Genomic DNA, 22,718 nt, shown 5'->3' with positions numbered 1-22,718 from the left:
GTAGAAACAAAGCCGGGTGTTTTCGCGGAATTCACGGGGTTGTTTAACAGCATGCAAACGATGGAATGAAAAGTGCATCGAAGTGAAAAAACGAAACGAAAACAAATGGTTCGAAGTAAAAAACATAAACAGACATATGAAAAACACGAAACAGCAAACAATTCGTAGGGACAAAAAAAGACGTGACGAAGGCAAACTTTTACAACGGAAAAAAGGTGCAAATTTGCCACCACCATGCGGGAACGAAAATGTTTTTGAACCTTTTATCCTTTTCTGTTTGTTGTTTGTTTTTTCAACATGCTCTGGTTAACCACAAATCTACGGTAGGAGTTTTTTTCCATTCCATCGTTAGATAGGGAAAAGATGCGAATTTTTCTGAAACTTCTTTTTATCTCACTATACCTCTCCGTTTATGGTCAGAGGACTTTGCTAAGTTTGTTTATTGTTAGTGGTGCGATTGATTGGATGATGTAGCATTTCCTTTTCCCTTAGAGCTTGCGCTACAACCCAATTTATTTGTCAATGCTTCCCCTTTATCAAATGATCAACTGATCAATTTGGTTTTAAAAGCATGAAATGTGTGGTTACAAAAAAATAGAACCATGTGCTGATTCATATTGTTTATTCACCATTCGATGGGGCACTTTCACTCGCCTTGGAAACCCCAACATTAAAACACACAATCGGCTCTAATGGATTTGCCATTGTACGAATCAGCTCCCTTTTTTCCACTTTCAATGCATCATTCGTTAGCATAATCAACACACCATAATGGGGCTCCCAATCCAATGTCCGGCGCTAAATACACCTGAACAATAATCCAGCATACGATCTACTCCAATCGCAGCCAACATTATGATGATGACGATAATGGTGGCGATTGTGATTAAGCTTTCCTGGCTTTTGTTCGTTCCACTTCATGCATCATAAAAAATTTCAATGCAATACTTTTTCCTTGGTAATTCCATTATGACACGGTTGGGATCTGCCTGTACGGTTGGGTCAATCTGTGTCAGTAAAAATCGTTGGAAATGTTAAAATATTTTTCGACACATCTCACACGTCAATCATTTGCTCGATTGCTATAAAAGATAAACAAATAATATAGAATTTAATCGAATGAATGCATTGATTCTCACTCAAGTTTGACCAGAGGTCGTCAAAAGTCATAGGAAGTTCTTAGTTTACATCATTGTTGAATTTAACTCAGCATCGAAAACATTATAGTAAACAAAAACATCATCAATCAAAAATGAAATTAAAAGGGAAGGCAAAAGAACGTCATTTATAACAAATGATTCAACCAAGTTTTGATGGATTGAAACGGGGAAACTCGAAAATACCCGTCGGGTTGGGTGATGTTCCCAAGCGTATTGTAACTCCAACATTCAACACGTCTATTTTTACGATGACTAAAACCCGACGTTCATTTGCGGCGGGTCAGCTATTGCTGTTGTTGGCGTTGTGGTACTGTTTGGCCAGCCTTTTAATGGAGGTTTAATCAACCGGAAAAAAGTATTATTCCCTTTCACTTTCTTCCGGTCGCGCTTTCAGATGGAATGATTTCATTAGGGGATTTCCGTCTCTGGTTGTTCCTTCCGGTACCCGGGACCAACAATCATTTCAATAACCATAACCATACTAATGGGTGGCGTAAATATTGGATTAGATTAGAATTAGCGTTGTGTTGTACGTTCACTTCCTTCCTTCCTTCCTTCCTTCCACCAGACGGGTCCCACAGGGACGTTGTTTTCATCGTTTCCGAACCATTGTGCTGCCGATTTTCTAAATGGATTTAAATGTGAAGCATAATTTCCCCCATTAACTCATACTAGAACGGCGGTGTTGTTAGAGCACTACAAGTTGTATAGAGTAATGGTGCAAATAACAAACACATTTCGAATGTCAGTTCGAGTACTACCACTCTTGACGGCAAATTTATTGTTCAAAACAGTTGAACAGTCCAAAAATGTTGAATAGTCCATCACACTTTCACGTAGTTGAACGAATTCATTTATGACGTCAACCGAAAAGAGGCATCGATCCCATCATTACGACAATTAAGGTAAAAGAATTCTCATTTCGTGACCCAAATGGCATGGATAAGGTTAATCGAATCATCACCCATCATACTGATGGCTCTGCTAGAATTTCGATTACTATCGGCAGTAATACTTTCGTTTGGCTACATTTTTAATACATCTCATATGACCTTGGTTGAGGCACCAGTGAGTTACGCTTTTGACGGAAATTGCATTGACAAGTAACATCCTGTTCCCCACACAAATGAGGTAAAACGTCGAGAATATAAAAAATATATATATATGAAACGATCCGCCATCAAACATGCATGCTTTCAGAGCAAAAGGGGAAAATCAAACAGAATACAAAACAAATTCATTATGGGAATGTTGTGGGAACTGTTAAGCTAATTCGGGTTGAAAAATAACGACGAATAAACTAGCGAAAAGCATGTCATAGGTGCGTTGAATGTACGAAAGCAATATATTTTTTAGTTATTTAATGGGTTTTATAGATTGCGATCTAAATAGGGCGAGAATATGGTACCAAAAACGGGCGATAATGACACCATGCCTGGCATGTAAAACATTGGAAAGGTAATGTAAAATATCGTATGGGCTACGTAATAGATCAACAACAGTAAAATATCAATAGATCATTGTAGAAAAACTCCAAAAATTCTTTTTCATAAATATGAATACATTATTATGTACACGATTCCAAGATGAAATTGGTGTAACTCATCATCCCCATGAAGTATTGAATATTTTAACAGCACTAAAACACCTGTAGCATCGAATCGAAAATAATTTCACTAAAAAACACACCCACACGCGAAAATCTCTCGAGTCGCAACATAATGATAACGTTATGCATCGTTAGAAACATATTTTTGTGAATAAATTATAAAAAAAATATGCCCAAATGTTCCACAAACCCGCTGGTAACGTGCATTGTAGTATACTGTATCAAGTAGAATAATATCAATTGATGGCAATTATTTTTTTAAATAAAATAATCCATCGTTTATCCGCGGCGAAAAAGAATGTACCGTTTAGTTGATGCCTTGCTTGATCTCATATTTAAAATAGACGCCAATGAAACACAGTATTGCGAAGGAGACGTCGCAAAACCGACGGATTTACGTTACTAAGTTTAGTGATAACTGTGATATAGATGTCCTGTTTGTCAATTTAAAACGAAAAAAATGGCAAGTTACGTGTTATGCGCCGGAAAAAAGTGCTACCGATGCAATATAAAAATTGCACGCTTCGGTAGTGTTCATATCGTTGAGAACAATTTAAAAAAATCTACATGAGTTATATGTTTGGCTAAGACAACGTAAACGGGACGAACGCAATCAGAAAGATGTAGAATATAAGATGTTGTTTCTAGAAATGATTTTGTTCATTTGGGCTAGAGGTGTGATGCAAAAGTTATCCCAACAAAGAACAAATAATGCGATTGTGTCATAAATTGTAGATGATAATACTACTAGAAAACTGTGTTTCTGATTTATCTTCACAATTAAAATAAATACAAACATCTTGAATAAGTTTCATCATGCACATGCAACTACAATAATGTACGAAAATCAAAAAACTTATGTACTACAAACATAAAAAGCATGTAACACCAACACACACAAAACAAAAAACGGATATACGAAAAACGTATTAAGTAACAAGACTATTGTACTTTAATTCATCTGCAACGTTCGAACCCGACATATAAATTTATAACAATATCGTGCATCATTATGCAGACGAAGAGTACACCAATGGCAAAGCAACAATAGGAAGCAAACGCCCAATGGATTGTAATGTTAGCAGCATGACCGCAAGAAAGAAAAAAGAAGAAAGATAATGAAACATACCGGAAGAGTTATGTTTCATGCTAGAAACTTAAAACAAAAAACACACAAACAAACAACAAACGAGATGTATAATGTCTTATTTCGTGGACCAATATTTTGTACACAAATACGCACAGACGGTCGCACCCACACAATGGCAGACACAATGAACGATGCGTCCGAATTTTAATTGGTATGCCTGGTCGGAAATCGAATCGAAAGATGTTTTATGTATGAACGAAGAAAGACGAACGGATTGTTTCATAAATGTTAATTATTTTTCATTTTCATAACAGAGTAAACGATCGGTTACGATTGTGTTTGAGCGTTTGGAGACCTCTACTATAAAGTTATCTTAAGAAATAATATATAATAAACTTCCTACAACAAGCACCTGCCGTTTGAGCGAACAAGGCATTGATTTACTCAGATCATAGCAAAACGAACACGAACGAACAATCCTTATTCCCAAGACTGATCTGCAAAAAAGGCTCTTTTTAAAAGTGCATTTAAGCTTCATCTAGAAAACTTGACCCACCCTTAGATCAAATAAAAATGAAAAATTCACACACAAAATCATTTTTTACGTACCCGTTATTAAAATCTCTTCACCTTCTATCATTCCTTTCGGACGAGTCGAACTTTTTTCCCCGGTAATCCGACTTCTGCATGAAACTTTACGATAAAAAAGAAAAAAAACATTAAGCATAGGGTACCACTCACAGTCACTCGCGAAGTAGTAAACACGTTGTAGAGAGAACAAACAAATGAGGTGCAAATAACATTGGCGGTAAACACATAAAATTAATAATAGAAAAATAAGCTAGAGGGAGGCAAGAAAGAACACAAAACTTCATTTCATTCCATCACCGTAGAACTTTGAAATCAAAAACAAAAAAAACATAATTGCCATAAGCGGAGAGTGAAACAAACCAAAATAAACGAGAAGACAACAAAAAATGACAAGAGAAGTTTGAACAACTCTCTGCTGTTAGGCAAAAAGCAACAATGTAATCAAATCAATTACGTGCAAGAATAAAAACCGATTCAAAACAAAACCAAACTGTATGCAAATGATTGTGAATCTTGTGACTGTCCGGGTGGAGATTGTATTACTAGGAAAATTGAGAACTGTTTTTCCGCGCCATTAATTGACCCCCCTTCCTCCGCCCCTCCCCACCGGTTTACGAGGTGGGTTTGCATATTGTCACAGCTTTCACGACGAGTCGCGGATCAAGCTCCAACGAGATTCGTTTGCCCGGTCTATAGTGGATCCCAATTATCGATGCAGAACTTTGGAAGTAATTTCAACGGGTCGAACTTCAGTTGACACTTTTCAGTTGTTTCTATCAATTAAATCAGTGTTACAAATGAGACGTGATGGTAAGTAAAATAGTCCATTTTCTTAGAAAGGAATGGGTTGATATTTTGATTTTCTCAACTAGTTTGTCGTAACATCAATAAGTTCTGTACAAGTTTTTCGCTCCATTCCGGAAAAATATTTCCCTAATGTTCTTTCATAGGAAAATGTGCCGGTGGCTCCTCGGAAGCCACGCGAAATTAATACCACAGCGAGTGGAAATAAAACACGTCTTCCATTAGCTGCCGCCCGACGTGCGTCGACAAAACCATTCAAGACTTCCAATCAGCAGCTTCACCGGCATTGAGACTTCTCTGTGCAAATTTCAAAGCAAAGCACATGATGGCGTTCTTCTAAACACCCACACACCCACACCCACTTTCTCGAACACCCATCCCGTCCCTGAGTGTCGACCGCGGTATGCTTATCTGATGTTATCTTTTTCCACCGCCAACTTTTCACCTTCATTAAACTTTCCACCCCTGGGCGACCGGTGCACAAATATTATTACCCGGGCAAAACTTTAGCCAGAACTCTCCCCACTTCGGGGGTGAAACGGGTGACGTAGGTTTTGGTTCCATCGCATTTCAACGCTGACCTTCGCGTTTCTCCTTCTCGCCCGGTCACATTTCCCATCGACACTCGTCGCATCGCCGAAGGGGAGGGAAAAGTGTTTGGAGAAATGGCAGCATCACCACCACCACCAGCACCACCAGCACCATCGCTTGTCACTGTTTTGTTTCTGCTTTTCCACGGAATTAAATTAACAGTCATAATTAAATTTGCCCACCAAAAACCATTGGCTTCTTGCAGAGGAGGAGGATTTCTTTTGAAACCATTGGGTGGTTTCCGACGTGGAAAGAGATTCGATCCGAAGTTGTACAAGTTATGGTGCTCCAGTGCAATCCTCCCTTGGGGCTCCATTTCAGTGCAAGTGTTGAATATAATAGGATAAAGGAAACGATATACCACATAGGATCGAGAATTTTTCATTGTATAGGTTGAGTACAGATTGAAGAAATATTTACAATTTCGATCTGCTAGGCTGCTAATATTAAAAACAATATGAAGCAAATGGAAAATAAAACCACAAACTGAAATGTTTGCCAAAATGAAGCAATGTACCAGCACCAAGAGCTTACAAGTCTTGGCATAAAAAATAATTGCTCTCCAGTATGGTCCACTTTTTAGAGCGGTTGGAATGGCTCTTACCTGGTACTTGTTCATGTTCTCGGCAAAAGAAGGATTTGGAAGGCCAAGAATCTATGGACTAGTGACCTGGTTTTCAATTTTCCATGTCATCATCAGGTCCCAATTAGGAGGAGCTCCCATCGAAACGTGTTTTTTGTGAGTTAGAAAGAGAACGTAACGAAATTAGTTTTATTTTGGAACATTTTGGTACAAGAAGAGAATACTTCGTATTGAAGATAGGTAGGTAAACTATATTATACTATAACAAACGAAATTTTTTCATCATCTATGAGGCAATGAAATCCTTTATAAAGAACAAAAATAGATTAAATGACTTTAAACACGAATTTTGCTGGATCAGAATATGTTATATATTTTATGCAAACCGAACGCCTAATTTGCCTATTTCTTCTATTCTCTATTCGATTTGAGAACCAATGTAATCCTTCATTATAAAAAAAACATAAGTAATAAAAACTTTAAACACGAAATTTGCTGAGTTTTAAATTAGAGCCTTTGAGTTTTCTATTTGATATTTATATACATTCTATTTTTATGGATTACACACCAGAGAATGAGTGAGGAATCAGTTTTTTCTTTGAACAATTTCAAAAATGAATTGTCAATTTTGTTTGTTTTATGTAATATATCAATTTTTTAATTTAGTAATTTATTTTGAAAATTTTCAATTTTACTTTTTAATAACCTTAAACATCATTTACCCTTTTGCACGCAACCAATGGTCTATTTGATGCATTTCTATGATAGCTCAGTCAATGTTGCACAACTTAGGTATTACTCTGAACAATTTATATAAAATTCGCTATTCAACCCGTTCAAGGTTCTCTAAAGCAAAAGAAACTCTGCCTAACGAAAAATATTAGAAAACCCCTGGTGAATCGAAGGTCCGGAAGGAATCCGAAAGCAAAGGCGGATTAAGCCTTCTAGGGGAATCAGCAGCTTCATTTATTTATTTCATAATTTATAAAATTTCAATCAAGATCAAACCAAAAATTAAAGTTTAGATTTGACTACAATTTACCTCAATGATATTTCATTCAAATGTTTTTTCCTTGGTTTATTACATGCAATTACCATATCATTTTATATGAAGAAATGTGACCAGTTATAGGTTTAATAAAATAACGTTTCAGTCGTTTAAAACTGAAAAAGAAATTTTTCAAAATGAAAAAAAGTTAATACAATTTTAAGCATTATTGCTATGTTTTGAAATGTGCTGGACACTGCTTTTGCTAATCCAGAAATATGTATGTCCATTATACTCGGGAAGGTAGATGCTCGAGAAGGGAAATGTAAGATAAATATTTAAAAATTCCTGTCTTTCATTCTGAGCACAAAGCACAATAGCGCAATTGATTATTTTATTATTTAATATTCTGTAACTGAAGTAGTGTGGTAATAGAAGGCTTTAGAGTGGCTTTGGATAAACACTGTCAACTTGCTTCTTTAGCTATATTGTGCTGAGTAGTTTGATAGCGGATTTCTTTGAAAATTAAATAATTAATTCAATTCCCATATTTATAATTAGCCATTTTCTTAACAGATCCGATCTGAAAAAACATATCTTTTACTTTTACGCCATAATCACATCATTGAATAGTTGAAAGGTAGCATGCATCAACTTTGACGATGGCCCTTATTTTATGATTTTGGATACGGTAGGCCATAAAACATCGACAAGTAAACCAGTCCTTCAGGCAGTCGACTCTACCCATCTGCAGTCATTCAGTCGTGCGCTTCCTTTATCAATGGTACGAACGTCGAATGTTTATTATCACTTTTCTCGGTTTGTCTCGACGAAACCAAACATCCAGGTAAAACTCGGGGCCGGCAGCAACTCGAAGCGGCTTTCCATTCCAACGCACGATTCCAGTTAACGACTGCGACAAAACCGGTTCCTTCCGTCTCCCGAAGACGGATTCCCCTTTCCCGCGACGAGCGTTCGAAGTTGTCATCGTTTTATCTGTTTGCGCCATCACCTTTCCTGTGCGTTTGATATCCGGTCGCAGATACCGTTCCGTGTTGGCTTCGGGCGAGAGAAAGATCTCTAAGGAAAAGCACGGACATAAAGCGCGCGCACGGGGAGCGCCATTGAAACAGTGGAAAACCTCGTCCAAGGACGTACATCTTCATCCGGAGTGTCTTTGACTCGCTCGAGCCCACAGATTCTCCACCGAACGGCCCGAGGGATGTCAATAAAAAGCCATCACCTTCTTTGATCACGTTTTATTGCGTCGCGCTTAGGCAAGCGGCCACCTTGTCTTCCCAGCTCAAACAGCCCATGTCGACTGCAACCTACATCCCTTCTTCTATCAACCAATCCCACGATCAACCAGTCACTGCCATTCGAAATAAAGACTTCGATCCGATCGATTACGGTGCGGGAGGTAAAATCGATTCCGACAAAGTGTCGTCCGTCTCGAACACTCGATACAGGTTCGTTGCTCCAAATCCCCTTTTCCCTGCTGCTTCCTGAAAATGAGCAAAACTTTTTCTCTCCCACTAAATGTCCCGTAGCCATTGAAGGAGAATCGGTCGTTATCTCTAACACCCGACTGGACATTAGGGACATTTCTTTATTTCTCACAGTTTTCGTTCATCCACCCTTGCGGGGGTGAAAATCGAGTGGATAATTTAAAATGAAAATGTTTACGGTCCACTAGATGGTATCAAGATAATTTTGTACTCCATTAAATTAATTTGATAATTGAAGTTTTCGGTCAAAGCCGTGCGATAAAAATTTATTGTTGCCTTTGGGAAGCTGTGGAGAATCGGAAGGGTCTTTTATTACCAAGATATGTCTCCATCCCAACCTTTCTATAATTGATTTTTCATTATTAAACTACACTCCCAGCGACAATTTCTTACATCTAGCTCGAATCATACAAAGTCAACATAAAATAAGATAAAGCTTATATAATTAGAATAATTAACAGTTTATAACCCCACGGGTAGACGAGGAAATTTCGATTACAGAGAGGCAGAAACATCGATTAAACCACCACGAGGCTGGATTGGAGCGAAGGGAAATCAAACACCAACCGTTTGCTCAAATTAATTCCATTAATTATGGAAGGCGTAACCACAACCTTATCGTTGGCACTGTCAACGAAACGTGCGTCATCTTTTCCTGCCCGCATTGTAAGCCTCCTCTGAATATGATAAGCCATTCGAATGATGTGTCAATTTCATTGTGCGTGACTCAATTTTCCTTCACGCTAGGTATAGCGCTAAGGTGCAATAATCGAGAGTGAAGAGAAAATCCATGGAAAAAGTCGCGTGGGGAGGTAATTTTTAAGAAAAGTTCTGGCTCACTAGATCCCTCTTCGGTAGGGAAAATGTGTTCCACCATTCCCAAGGGTAAGCGGCAGTCAAAAGCTCCCAAAATCATCCCATGTTTCCTTTAAGGTCGCGCTCATCGCCGTCTGGTAAATTATAAGCCCTTTGCCAGGGCCGCTTCTGCCTGTCAGGTGTGTTTGGTGGGAACATTTTAAGCTTTCATTTACTGCCGAACACCCCGAACCAACCTGCCGAGGACATGGAGGAGTTATGAAGGAATGGTGTTTGCATCTAGGAAAGCTACCGCCGACCCAACCCGGAAACGAGCCACACTTACCACAAATAGTGGCGCCAAACTTGCCACCCACCAGCAGCGAAGAGGCCTAAAAAGACGGCGGGTAGCAATTGTGGGATTACAGGCACATCTTACGGCTTATGAGTGGTTTTCCCCAGGACCCTCTCCATCCACCCGGCATGCCCATGAGCGCCAGTAGAGGCAAACGGTGCGAGCATCATTAAATATAAACCAAAAGACGGAAGAATAATTACGATATGATTACAATTTACATAAATTATGAGAGCGTTTGCTCGATGGTTTTCCTTGTTGTGATCACCCCACCCAGCCAGGTGGCAAGGTTTCCCGGCTCTCATTCGCACCAGACAGGAAAACCTTGTGGCAAGTTTCTTTCGGGCTGCGGTTTTCACCGCGCTTCCGCAGTGAAAGATCTTTTGGTGCGGAATTTTCGTGGAGGAAGTCTTATGGGGGCCACCTTAACTGGCGAACGATACTAAAACCAGAGGAAGGTACTCCATTAGCGAATGCTGGTTGCCTTTGTGGTACCGAATGTTTATTTTGTATCAACCAAACAAAGTTTGTCATTCTTAGCATGTGCCTTGCATAGTGTAGACCGTTTCTTTTATGGTGCACTAACTTTTGACCAGTATATAAAATATTAAAGACATTTTGTCAAACATAACTACGTATGGAATGGAAACCGCAGTTAAATGATTTACTAATGCATTTCTTAAAGATTTACTACATTTAAGCGAAATTTTTCAATATTTCGTAGGCCCTGTACTAAACCCGTACTTCCGTAAGACGAGATTATATTGGTTATTTTTATACTTATATCTGTTTAAAATCACCATGGTGAGTTCATATGTATTTGAGAGATGTATTTACTTGGATGCACGGACAAATATTTATATTTTATCCTATGCTAATGCTGTTACACTTTCATCCATGCCTACGTTCCACCTAAAAATGTTAAACAAATGTAATAGCTACCAGGCGCCTCCATTTCACTTGAAAATAATTTCGACGTAGAAAATGTGGTCGTTCTTCGTGGTCGTGTAAATATGCTTCAGTATAAAGTGTATATAGTGTTATGGTCTAAGGGTTAACCACTGGAGTATCACATTTTCGTTTCTGCAAAAGCTACTTGAAGCGCCGTAGAACCCATTTGGAAATTACCTTTTATGCGTCTAGTAGACCACTTAGGTCTAGGACTTGGTAAGTATTTATTCTCGTTTAAGCAACGATAACTTTGCATGCCTGGGATGTATGCGTCCCTACTGAAAAATCCAGTGTGCCAATTGAGCATGGAAATTGTCTTTTAAATTGATCCCGACATTGTTTATTATCTTTATTATTCAAATAAAATTTAAAATTAGTTCATGATATCGTTACGAAAGAAATAAATATCTAATGTTTTGTGAACCATAATTAAGTAATCTTCATGGGCGACAATTTCAATGAACGATTTTTCTAATTTGTTAATTACAACGAGTGAAAGGAGAGAAATCTAAATTCATGTTGTTGAAAATATGTTTTGAGGGATCTTCATCATTGTTATTTAACTTTATTCTAAACAAAACTCTCAAATTTGCTGGTCTTGGAATTGGGTTGAGTTAAAAACAAAGAATACATTTATACTAAAAAAAAAAAAAATTTAATAATATTTATTGCCACACTACTAGAGTTGCAACAAAGTGAAGAATACAATTGATGCCTATCGTCTCGTTATAGTTCCATACAAGAACGCGCATATTGCTTGTTCGTACCAATTCCGCACATGAACTCACGCTCGGAGTCAAAATGATAATGTAAATGTGTCATGTTAGTGGCATGTGCTCAAACATTCGAAATCAAAAACTTTGACTTCTTCGACAAAGCTCGTGCCGAAATGACGGTAAGAGCAGGAGATGGAGTGTGTTTGTATGTGTAAACATGCCTTGTCCCAGCCCACACAATTCACGATAGTGACATTCGGGAGAGTTGTCAAGCATCATTGAAAAAATGCCCTAAAAAGGGCACATAGGACACAAAGGGAAAACTTTTCCCGCCGGTAGGAAGGCACAACTCACAGGTATCAAAGGATCGTTCCACTTCCGATTCACATATCATGCGAAGGCGCACTACGCAACCCACACTAACGGCGGGGGTAGGACGGCCAAAGTTTGTGCGCGTTCTGGGGGGAAACGTTCCTTTCCGGTTTGGCAAGGGACCGGAAGGTCTAAGGGCCTTTGCTACTACCCGCAATTTTACTCAGGAAAATGCGGCAGTCACAATCGGACAGAAACCCGTACCCGTGCCAAAAAGTAATGGGTTGAGGAAACTCCTCTGTTCCAAGCGGGCCGCTGCCGGAAGCACACGGAAAGGACGAAATGTTTTCGTTCTATCACACCTTTTCGGATGTTGTTAGAAGCGCGCTGGGCGAAAAAAAAAAAGAAATTCAGAGGCGACCAAAAGAGGAAAAAGATCACGACAAACCAACCATCCATGATTAAGGACGATGTCGGGTGGGCTGATAAAAATCGTGCGAACAACATAATTTCCCTTTATTTCTCTCTGTATCTCTCCCTTTTTTCTCTTCCTCACTCACCTGTAGAAGTGGAAGCTCGAGTTCTCCAACCGCTGATCTTTTTTTATTTATAAATACACCAAACGGCAGCTGTATGTTCGCTGTCGCTCGTGCGATGGAATGCTGGTTAGTGTTTTCTATTTCACCTTCGCTTCAATGTTCATCTCTTTCGCGCATTGGGTCCATTTCCGGATGCTCGTTATACTTTCTTCTCAATGTTGTGCTTTCGTCCCGTCGCAGTAGCCTAGTGTCATTGCCTCAACTGTCATCGCAGCGTCATTCGCGATGATTTTCCCTTATTTGCAGCTTTTCTGTCCTGGCGCTTTTATTCAATGAACGCGACTGTAGCAACAGCTGACGAACATTTTTCCGAGAGCGTTCTCTCTTTCCTAAGGCAGTTCTAGTATACATAGCCAGAGAGCATTTCTCGCGGTAAATTTGGTAGGGGAAAATCGATGAAATAAAGCTCCCAAGTGATGAGATGAGCTTTTTGCGATAACCTGAAAAGGCACTCAACGAGCGACACTCAGAACTTTTTGCTTTAGTTTTCGCAATCGCAATTCCTAAGTCTAGCTTTAATCTATTTAACTCTAGGTTATACCTGCCGATTTCTTTTCACGGATTCTAGGTCAAGGTAGACATGTCGGTTTCATGCAAAGTTTATTTGATTTTTTTTTTACGAATCATGGAAACCCAAAATACGCTTGCGACCGAAGTAAAGTAAAATAACCATATAAACTACCAAACCAACATTAGGCTGTATTTTATGTCTTTATTTCACTGACTTTACTTCTTGCTGTTTTTTTTTTATTTTGTGAACCCCTTTTCAAACTATAAATTTCCCATACCTTCCCGGCACAATAAGTTTCAACACGCATCGTTCCCCATAGCACAACATAAATTCCATAAAACGAGCATTGACTGGGGCCGGCTCCTTTGCACTCTTTTTGTTTTTAGCTTTTTCAACTACGATGGATCGCATGTCGAGACGAACTGAACCAAAAGTTTTACGACTCCTCGTACGGTTAATTTATGCACACAGTTTCAATCCGAACGTGAATATTATTGAGCGTGTAGAAGTTTTACGTTTACAAAGGATTTATGCTCCTCAGCTCATAAGCAAACCTTACCTAGAACACGATAGCACGGGTTCTGCTCGTGTGCCAAAGCTCCATCTACTATCCTATCTTTGTACACTAATTGTCCTTTTCCTTTCATTTTTAATGTTAACCGTTCCGTCGATAAAATCATATTACCTTTGTTCAAATATTTACCCACAGTACATTCAACTGGGCGCAGTTTATCAGCTGGTTTGACTAATTTAGATCATCATTCCTATCGCATTCAACACGCGACCAAGGGCGGGTGTGTTTGTGTGGTTGGAAGAAATATTTCAATGTAATCGATTCGACACCGGGCACGTGGTGCAGAGATGGTATTTTCCCGCCTAAAGCAGCGCAAACGAAACATTCCTTCTCAGTTCCGATTCCAGCTTTCAGACCTTCCGTCCCTCCATTATTCTTCCGAGCATTGTTTTATCATTTTCCTCATTCCTTTTATTGAGAAATCGTGCCACCGAAACTGGGAGGGTGAGGCGAAAGTCTTTCGCCTTGCGGCAAAGCTGCTTGCAAACACACCCCAATTCCGACAATCAATTGCCCCCGGTTCGAATGTTTACACTGGTTACGGCAGGCTCGACGGTTTTTTCACCTCATTTTTAGCCCCCTTCACCAAAATGTCGAACCACCGATCGAAGGAAAAGATATTCATACCACTGGTCAATGATGACGGCGTGTAACATTCCCGTGTTTCTGGATGGCTGGGTGGAAGGTTGGTGTGAAATTAATTAAAACTTATGATAGCGCTTTTCGGGGGCGAGATTCCTTGCTTTGCGAAGGAGAAAACCTCGACATCGGGTAGGAGGTTTGCAGGGTGGTGGCGCGGCATAATTGCCTCCAACCACCTCCACCAAAAAACCTACCATTTGCGGCTCGGTATGATCATACATCTTTGATGAAAGCAATCAAACCATTCAAACAATAACCAACGGCTATTTACTTTCCGCTTGCAAACCTTCCTGAGAGGGGCCCGATGTCGGTTGTGTGTTGTGGGGGGAAGCATATTAGTCGAATGGAAAAGAATGAACGTGCCTTCCTCCAACCTCTAGTCGATACATGGAACAAAAAAGGCACCGCAATAATCGGGAGCTTTTAGTTTTCCCTCTGGCACGCTATCGTTGCGTGTTTGATCTTTTATCACAATGCGCGTGCTTTTAACACGCGCTTACGCTCGTACGTAATCAAGGCTTTGCATCAGGAGAAGTACGAAGATTGATCGGGCTTTGGTACGTAGCGTAGCCTTTATGATATTGTAGAGTAGTTAATCGATAATCTGCAGTTTTAGTTGTACGCAACAAAACGCAAGTTAAACTTTGTTTTTCGCTTCATTCTTGTGGTTCTGTACTCATCAGAACTACTTTGGAATAACACGGGTTCGGTTGTTATGACATGATATTCTCCAAACATGTTGCAATGATTTAAAAGTGCTCTATGCCTTTAGATTTCAATTTGCTTAAATTTGACGTTTCGGCCAAACTGAACAAAAACTCACTTATTGAATATGCCAAAGAAGTAAGAATGTAATCAAGTTAAAACACCTTCCGTTTACTTTCTTCTTCATACATGAATCGATTATTCAATGAACCATTTTACGGCCTTTCACGGTCAATGTTCATTGTGAGAGCCACATAAAATCGTCCCTCGATACTCATAAAATAAAATGTCTTACTTCCTTCCAATGGCGATTTTATGGGTTTCAAACATTTCTTCGAGCAAAAATAGAACTAACTAATATTAATCGTTAAAACCGATTGTTTGGTAACAGAATCTTATTATTGTGATATCGATATCCTAGCGTTGCTGTTTCTCGATGTAGTGCTCTGTTTCGGTATGCATCGTTTTGGTATAACCAAATTCACTTTCCATTACATTCAATCACAAATCATCACTAAGTGAAACACTCAAACCGAAGGAAAAGCAACACACAGCAACATCTAAGGTATGGCTCATCCCCGTGTTTATGTTTTCCAGCCATCAACCGCCCGTTCGGGAAAGCAAATGCGGAAATACAATTAGCGTCCTTTCAGGCGCCAGCCACCTTCTTTATTTCTTGTAGAATATTTTACCATGTGCTGTTTTTGCACTTCTATTTCGGAGCAATTCAATGAAAACGCTGATCTAGGGAATCTTCGAAGGCTGCAAATTCAAATGCCTCGCGCTTTCGGGGTTTTTGTTTTTGTTTTCGCTCGCTCACTTTGTAGTAGTAAACTTCGTTAAAATCCCTCACAAACTTAATTTATTAGCGAAACCAAGAGCAAGCAGCGCACCCCACCAGCCGGTTTATTTGTAGAACCTTTTTCACTTCATTTTTATTCGAAAACTCTCCATCCGCATGGGATATGTGTAGGAGAAAGAAAAGTTGCTTCTCAAGTAGATGGTCGAATCATCCCTTGTTTTTTTTCTATTTCTCATGAGATCCACGTTTTTTCCCATCATTACCATCGAAATGTGAACCACGCCGTGGGGGAAATCTTTAGAGGTGGTGGAGCTCAAAAAACATCCACCGTCAAACCAACCTTTCAATCGTACTACTTTTGAGGGATCAACCCCGAGGGTTTGTGCGAAGATCCAAACTTCGACCGTCGAGAGTTGCTGACCCAAGAAGGAAAAGTGAGTTTTAGCTCTGTGCAGCATGAAACAGAAGGTCAGTCAGTCTAAAGATTGTTTGTTTGAATTTAAATGTATCGATCGAGCTCGATGATGTTTTACATACAAAACGAAATTGGAAAGAACAAGTAACATTGCTTTAAGACTTTGTTTGAAAGGCTTGTAACACGTTAAACCGTGGGTATTTAAAGAAAATCTATGTTAGTTTAAATGTTATCAGTATCCCTTTTACATTGGATCCCAAACTGTGAACAAACACTTCGTGCATAATTAACAAATATTGTTAACTCTTTTATGAAATTCTATTGGAAATGTAAATCAAACAATTTGAAAAAGTGAAAAAATGCTCTAAAAAGCAAAGAGTCCGTGTAGAAAAAGTGGAGTCTTAAAACGTCTAGCTAAATGTAAAGAATTTAATTCGTATCATACCTTCCCCACTTTGCCGCCTTTCGGTTAAAAAATTCGATTCACCTCGCCCCTAGCAGCTTCGATTTCATTTAATGGGAACGATGGATCTATATTTATTTCCGAACGCCACTGGTAAATGAATCGAATCGCAATGTGCCTTATTTTTCGTCCTTCGCCTTGGGTAAAGAAGATGTACAAGGCGCAAGAAAATCCCCAACATAATTGGGTGGTTGTTCCGGCCAATTTGTGAAACCGGCACATTCCACCGAAACGATCTGAATGGAAAGGATTTTTCTCTTCCATATCATCGTTTCGTTTTCTCAAAGCTAACCGGCAAACGGAGGGCCTTGACGGGGCAACACTTTTGCACGTCTTCCTATAATCCTTCCACCGAGTGAAACCGATGGAAAATGAAAAGGGGTTTGTGCTGTTGTGTATTATTGGAAATAAAACAGTGAAATTCAACAGACACAATGCATGCTAGTCTTGTTATACTTTGGCTATAATCTCCTGAGTCCTGAGGAATCTCATAATCAACGACGATGCTGATGTTTGTTTCATCATTCAACATACTTTAATTAAAAACATGCCCCATCTCTCTTTGGACATTTGTTCAGAATTCACTTACAATTCTTACACTATTTTACTTGTGAGATCACTGTAGCGATAATCATTAACGAATATGACTGCATCCATCGCTCTCCGGACTTCTCAACTCCAACATTGAGAAGATTGATGCGATAAGGCTTGGTTTCGTTTCGCTACCGGCTACCAAAGCTTCGGGACTTTCTCATTCCTCTAATAGCCAGTTTTAAACGACCACCGAATGCAACCCTTACACTTGATTTTTCTCCCCCCAATCCGTCTCTCCGTTCGTCATTTGGTCGGTACAGTTTTATCGGCTACGCCATTCTTTTCCCTATAGTTTTAAGGTGATTAAAAAGCCCCTTCCCTGCTGCCAGCGCTAGGATTATGCTTCCCTAGTAGAAGTTCCTACGAAGGTTGTTGAAAAAGAATGAAAGCTAGAAAAAATATTCAAGATTGGCTCAACAGCAAAGCGCAGGAAAATAGGAGACGCACCGCAAAAGAGTAAAACGTCCGCGACGAATCAACTCAATTTGCTCGCCCGCAATTATGGTTTCCTTCCTTTTTGTTCTCATCCTTCCGAAGAAGAAAGTTGCAGTCCGTTCATCACGAAACGGAGTCACTTTTGGGTAAAGACAGTGGCGGGATTTAATTAAGAGTTTACTGGTACTTTGATGTAATTTATCGTACGATAAGGATAAAGTTGGTTGTAGTAGGTGACAGAGAGAAAAATGGGAAGTGTGAAGTAGCTGCATTACTGACACTATTACTTGTACTATGTTTCAGCAGGAAGGTAATGGCGTGAGTGCAGTGTATAGTTGTGCAGTATGAGCACAGTGTATATACTGTAAATAAAGACGTCTTATGCTTCTATTTCCATTATTCATGAAACCGAATATACCCCAGAGAGACAAAAAAGAAAAGAAACAATAGAAGAGTGCTTCATACGTATCGGAAAATAGTTTAACTTTATCAGTATTCATCTTAAATAAAAGAAACTTAGCTAAACTACATGATGTGCGTAATAAAATCTTATTAATAAAATAAAATAAAATAAATTCGATACCCTCACAAATATGCCTCTATTTGTTTATGTTGGTCGTAATGTAAGTTTTTCTAACATTTTCGGAAATTCTCTTATACAAAACAAAAAGAGATGATGCGTTGAATCAATAAATTATTTATTTTAATAAAGGAATTTAATTAATTAATCAACATACTAAAACAAAACTTCAAACACGAAAATATGGTAATTTCTTTTAAGTAACTGAGACTTCATGGTAGTTGATATTAATTTTTAAGTTCCGAAACAAACCCGGGTGAGCAGCCGTAGATATTGAGGTTAACGGCGAGATTTATACGTTATGCGCAGATCTCAGATGATGATGATGATGATGATGATGATGTTCATACTTTTTAAGTGAACCCAATGTAAAATAAGCGTAGTAAACGTGTATTCAAAAATTATTTTGTTGCATGAGAACATCACGAAACAGCATGTCTGATAGTAATTTAACGACTACAACCACTAGAAAATTGCGTAGCATAAGAAAATAAAACTAGTAGAAGAACTTGCTTGAATCGTCCTTACGATTTCAGCAACCGAGTGTGATGTTTAACCATAAACGTCGCACTTATCCGCTATCAAAGAAAAAAAACATCTCAGAGATGCATCCTTCTTCTCTGGATGGATCGCCTGCCCGCCAATGAGGGATGGAGGAAAAGGGATTAAACTTTTATTTTATAACCGCACGCGAACACTCCGTGCCATTCTGCCGGTGATCAACTTTCGCGATCTGCTGACGAATGGGACTGCTTTAAAGCTCATAAATGATCATTTTTATGGCCCAGAAAAGGTCAATTACGAACACTAAAGGGTCGCCTGGGAGAAATGGCTGGGGATTTTTTTTTATACCACGAATAGGAACGCAGAGGTTGGAGCGATATGCCGTCTGGGAATGATGGCGAAACGTTACGGCGTGGACGAATCAAGCAATCAAGTTTTATGGAAGAAAGTTAACGAACTTCCTTTAAGTATTCCCGTCTTTTATGCTGGAGAGATTTGCTGCGCTTTATGTAGCTTGGTACATTTGAAATCTCAATAGTTCTGGGATTAGCACAATTAGATTTGCATCAACTTATGTAATGTGTATCATTTATTTATATACTTCTTTCTACGTTCCGAACGCAATGAATGAAATCGAAACGGAAAATCATGTATGTTACACAAACTTGTGATGTTATTTATTGGTTTCATAAAAGATTCTGTTGATATCGACTTATAAAATGATCCATTCGATCAGCGGTTCCTAAAATTAACACTCTCTTTGAAAGAGCAACACTCACCCAACAAACAATAACATAAAATTCCCTTCCCCAGCTCGGCATGAGATTAACACGTTGTTCGTCAGTTCACAATTGTCAGCATGTGGGGCCCCGAGGACCGTTCAACTGTGGCGTTCGCGGCACAATACTAAGGTAGATATGGTTTTGAGTAAAAAACAAAAAAAAATATATACGCCCGACGTCGCAATTTTCCACCGCTTAGCTCCGAAGGCTCCCCTGTACGGGGGCCATTCTACACTCCAAAGACCACTCATCATTTCGGTACATCGTCCTCAATCAGTTTGGAGTGGACGTCCATCAGGCCCTGCATGGAAGAGATCAAAGCGAGTTAGCGCCGAGTACATGTGAACGCGTTCGGAGAATCGTATTTCTTTTGATTTTTCGCCCTCTAGCTCCGGTGCATCTGGGCGGATCGTTTGCAACGGGGATGCATCGGTTGGAGGACGAACAAAATGGAATCGGAAAACAATAGCGGAGAAAAAAATCCACACGGACAGCGCAAACCAATTCAACGCACCGGCGAAATCAATTAGGAATGGCTGCCTCCTCGAGGCCATCGGCAGACAGTTTGTAGCAATCCTTCTCGTGCATGGAATAGGTTGGGAAATGGGGGAAATGAAAGTAAAAAGAGAGAAGAAAAAACAATAAGTCACAGCGCGCGACGAGTACGAACGGGATTAATTCGTTTCGTTTTTATTTGAGACCCGTCGGCGGGTATGGATTGGAAAAGCTATCACAAACCGGTATAACGATCTCACTGCAACCGGAACCGTACAGAAATTCCATTCCAAATCCGGTTAGCACAGATAAAGAATCGCACAGAAAGTAAAACGTCTGTAACATTAAATGAATGATGAAGCCATAACCACCATCCGATGAATGACGAAATGGGGGAGAGAATCATCCTTTAAAATCATCTTCCGAGTATTTCCGCTGCATTCCTTTGTATTGCATTTCAATGGAATTTTTATAAGCTTTCCAATTTTATATTAAACGCCCAAAAACTGAGCTGCATCCTTATCGATGTTTGAAACGGAGTGATAGTTTCTGGGCGTATTAAAATTGTAAGATCACGAATGAAGCTCTAATAATGTGTCGCTTAGCGGGAAGTACCTTTGAATTATAAAAATGAATTATTTTTCACATCGGTCGGGAATGTGTTATCGATGAGTGATGCTGCTCTTTCCTGGTATCCGGTGATATAAGAAATAGTTTCGTTATCCTTCTTTTCCTCTGCAGTTTGTGTGACAGTGCGTTATGCGTTTTTATTTTTTGTTTTCGCTTGGGTCAATCGCGATGAGGGAATTGCCATCACTTAAGCTTCCGTACGTCGGCCGATTCCTCTTCGATCAGCTTGTGGTGCACATTGCTCAGAGCCTGGGGAAGAGTAGTGCAACGACGGTGGGTGCACAAAAGAATGGGAGTGATGGAAAAGAGACTCGAAATTAGGCCACGAACTGTCCCATCGGTTCGACATATGGGTTTACCGACACCGTTTGATTGCATTACTTTATCACCACCACCGAAAGGGAGGAGTTGCAAAGAGTCAAGGGAACAATGGGGTATATAGCCTTTGAACCTACAGCTGTTTAGATTTTTTTCATTTAAGAAAAGGAGTATGTGAAGAAGCCAACACCAGAAAGGAGGATGGAAGAACAAATTAGTTTCAAACGTATCGACTATTAATTTGTGATCAGGGTAGATAGGATAGGATAGGTTTATAACCGTTTTCGGGTCCCCGGGTTGATACCGAAGTGAACATCCATCAAGATCCAACACCAACTGACATATATTAGACTACTAGAAATAAACATCTCCTACCACCAGGTTATCTCTGTGAATGGAATTCTTCTCCGTTACCTTGAAATATTTAACGGTTTTCACGCGCAGCTCGAGTGTAGCGTCCTCATCGCAGATCATGATCGTGTGTGGATGCTGCTGAAAGGCACTGACCGTCCACATGTGATTGACGCCTTCCTCGATGGCCTTATACAGCGCAAACGCCTTGTGCGTACCGATGATCATGATCATAACTTCCCGCGCATCCATCACCGTCGCCACGCCAACCGTCAACGCCTGCTTCGGCACCTTGCTGATGTCGTTGCCGAAAAAGCGTGCATTGGCCTCGAGCGTATCCTGGGCAAGCGTTTTGACACGCGTCCGGGACGCCAGCGACGAGCCGGGCTCGTTGAACGCGATATGTCCGTCCGGCCCAATGCCGCCAATGAACAGCTCAATGCCACCGGCCGCCTTAATCTTTGCCTCGAACGCATCACACTCCGCCACCAGATCGGGCGCGTTCCCGTCGAGGATGTGCACGTTCTCCGGGTCGATGTCGATGTGCTTGAAGAAGTTGTGCCACATGAAGTAGTGGTAGCTCTCCGGGTGCTCCCGCGGCAGATCGACGTACTCGTCCATGTTGAACGTCTTGACGTACTTGAACGAAATGCGACCCTGCTGGTGGAACTTGATCAGGTGCCGGTACATGCCGAGGGGCGTCGAACCGGTCGGTAGGCCGAGCGTGAAGAAGCGGTCCGGGCCCGGCTTGAAATCGTTGATACGCTTCATCACGTACTTGGCCGACCATTCGCCGACGTACTCGGCCGTATCGAGAATAATCAGACGCATTGCGAATTTGCGGGAGGCGCGGAGGGGTGTCTGTGAAAAGTCCAACACAAACTCGATTAGCTTCTGGTCACACTGGTCACATAGGTCAATAATAGGGCCATCCGGGAATGCGTGAAAACGCAACCGAAATCGATAGTGGTTCTCTCAGACTCAACAGCGTCCCATCGAAACGTTGGCACGAGATGTACCACGTCACGGATCATCGTCATACCGCTGGGAGTTAAACCACCACCATAAGTGGAAAATAACGACATTAGCTCCAGTGTGTCGGAAAGCCATGTCTATCACGGGCTGCTTCAACAGAAACGTTTGTCCATAGACAGCGCGTTGGAAACAGTCAAATCTGGGACTTTTATTAAGATTGATGACCGCACGATAGACGCGCATGTTCTGCTTCGGAAGTCCGTTCGACAAGAGTGAACCACTCCCAAAGG

At 40.2% G+C, this 22,718-nt stretch overlaps 1 protein-coding gene across 3 annotated transcripts; it reads right to left on the bottom strand.

Annotated features, from left to right (window-relative positions):
* Positions 1-19,550: 19,550 nt before the first annotated feature.
* Positions 19,551-22,310, bottom strand: LOC131281935 (glucosamine-6-phosphate isomerase). Of its 3 annotated transcripts, none has more exons than XM_058311307.1 (2): positions 21,517-22,310; positions 19,551-20,235 (listed from the first exon to the last, which is right to left on the bottom strand). In XM_058311307.1, the coding sequence occupies exons 1-2, from the start codon at positions 22,282-22,284 to the stop codon at positions 20,182-20,184; spliced, it is 822 nt and encodes a 273-aa protein (XP_058167290.1). In that variant the 5' UTR covers positions 22,285-22,310; the 3' UTR covers positions 19,551-20,181. The 3 variants fall into 3 exon arrangements, with proteins under 3 accessions (XP_058167290.1, XP_058167292.1, XP_058167289.1); XM_058311309.1 differs by having other exon boundaries at positions 19,551-19,960; XM_058311306.1 differs by lacking the exon at positions 19,551-20,235 and adding an exon at positions 20,734-21,033.
* Positions 22,311-22,718: the final 408 nt, after the last annotated feature.

The sequence above is a fragment of the Anopheles ziemanni genome, chromosome 2, assembly GCF_943734765.1.
Source record: "Anopheles ziemanni chromosome 2, idAnoZiCoDA_A2_x.2, whole genome shotgun sequence".
Taxonomy (NCBI): domain Eukaryota; kingdom Metazoa; phylum Arthropoda; class Insecta; order Diptera; family Culicidae; genus Anopheles; species Anopheles ziemanni.
The sequence above is the reverse complement of the archived record's forward strand: the minus strand, read 5'-3'. Positions and strand labels throughout refer to the sequence as shown.

Bases quoted from the DNA above. Each gene is read 5' to 3' on its own strand.
- LOC131281935 (XM_058311306.1), bottom strand. From the start codon at position 22,284: ATGCGTCTGATTATTCTCGATACGGCCGAGTACGTCGGCGAATGGTCG. The intron at 21,034-21,516 runs GTAACGGAGAAG...ACTCTTCCCCAG, and splicing joins AAACCGTTAAATATTTCAAG to GCTCTGAGCAATGTGCACCA.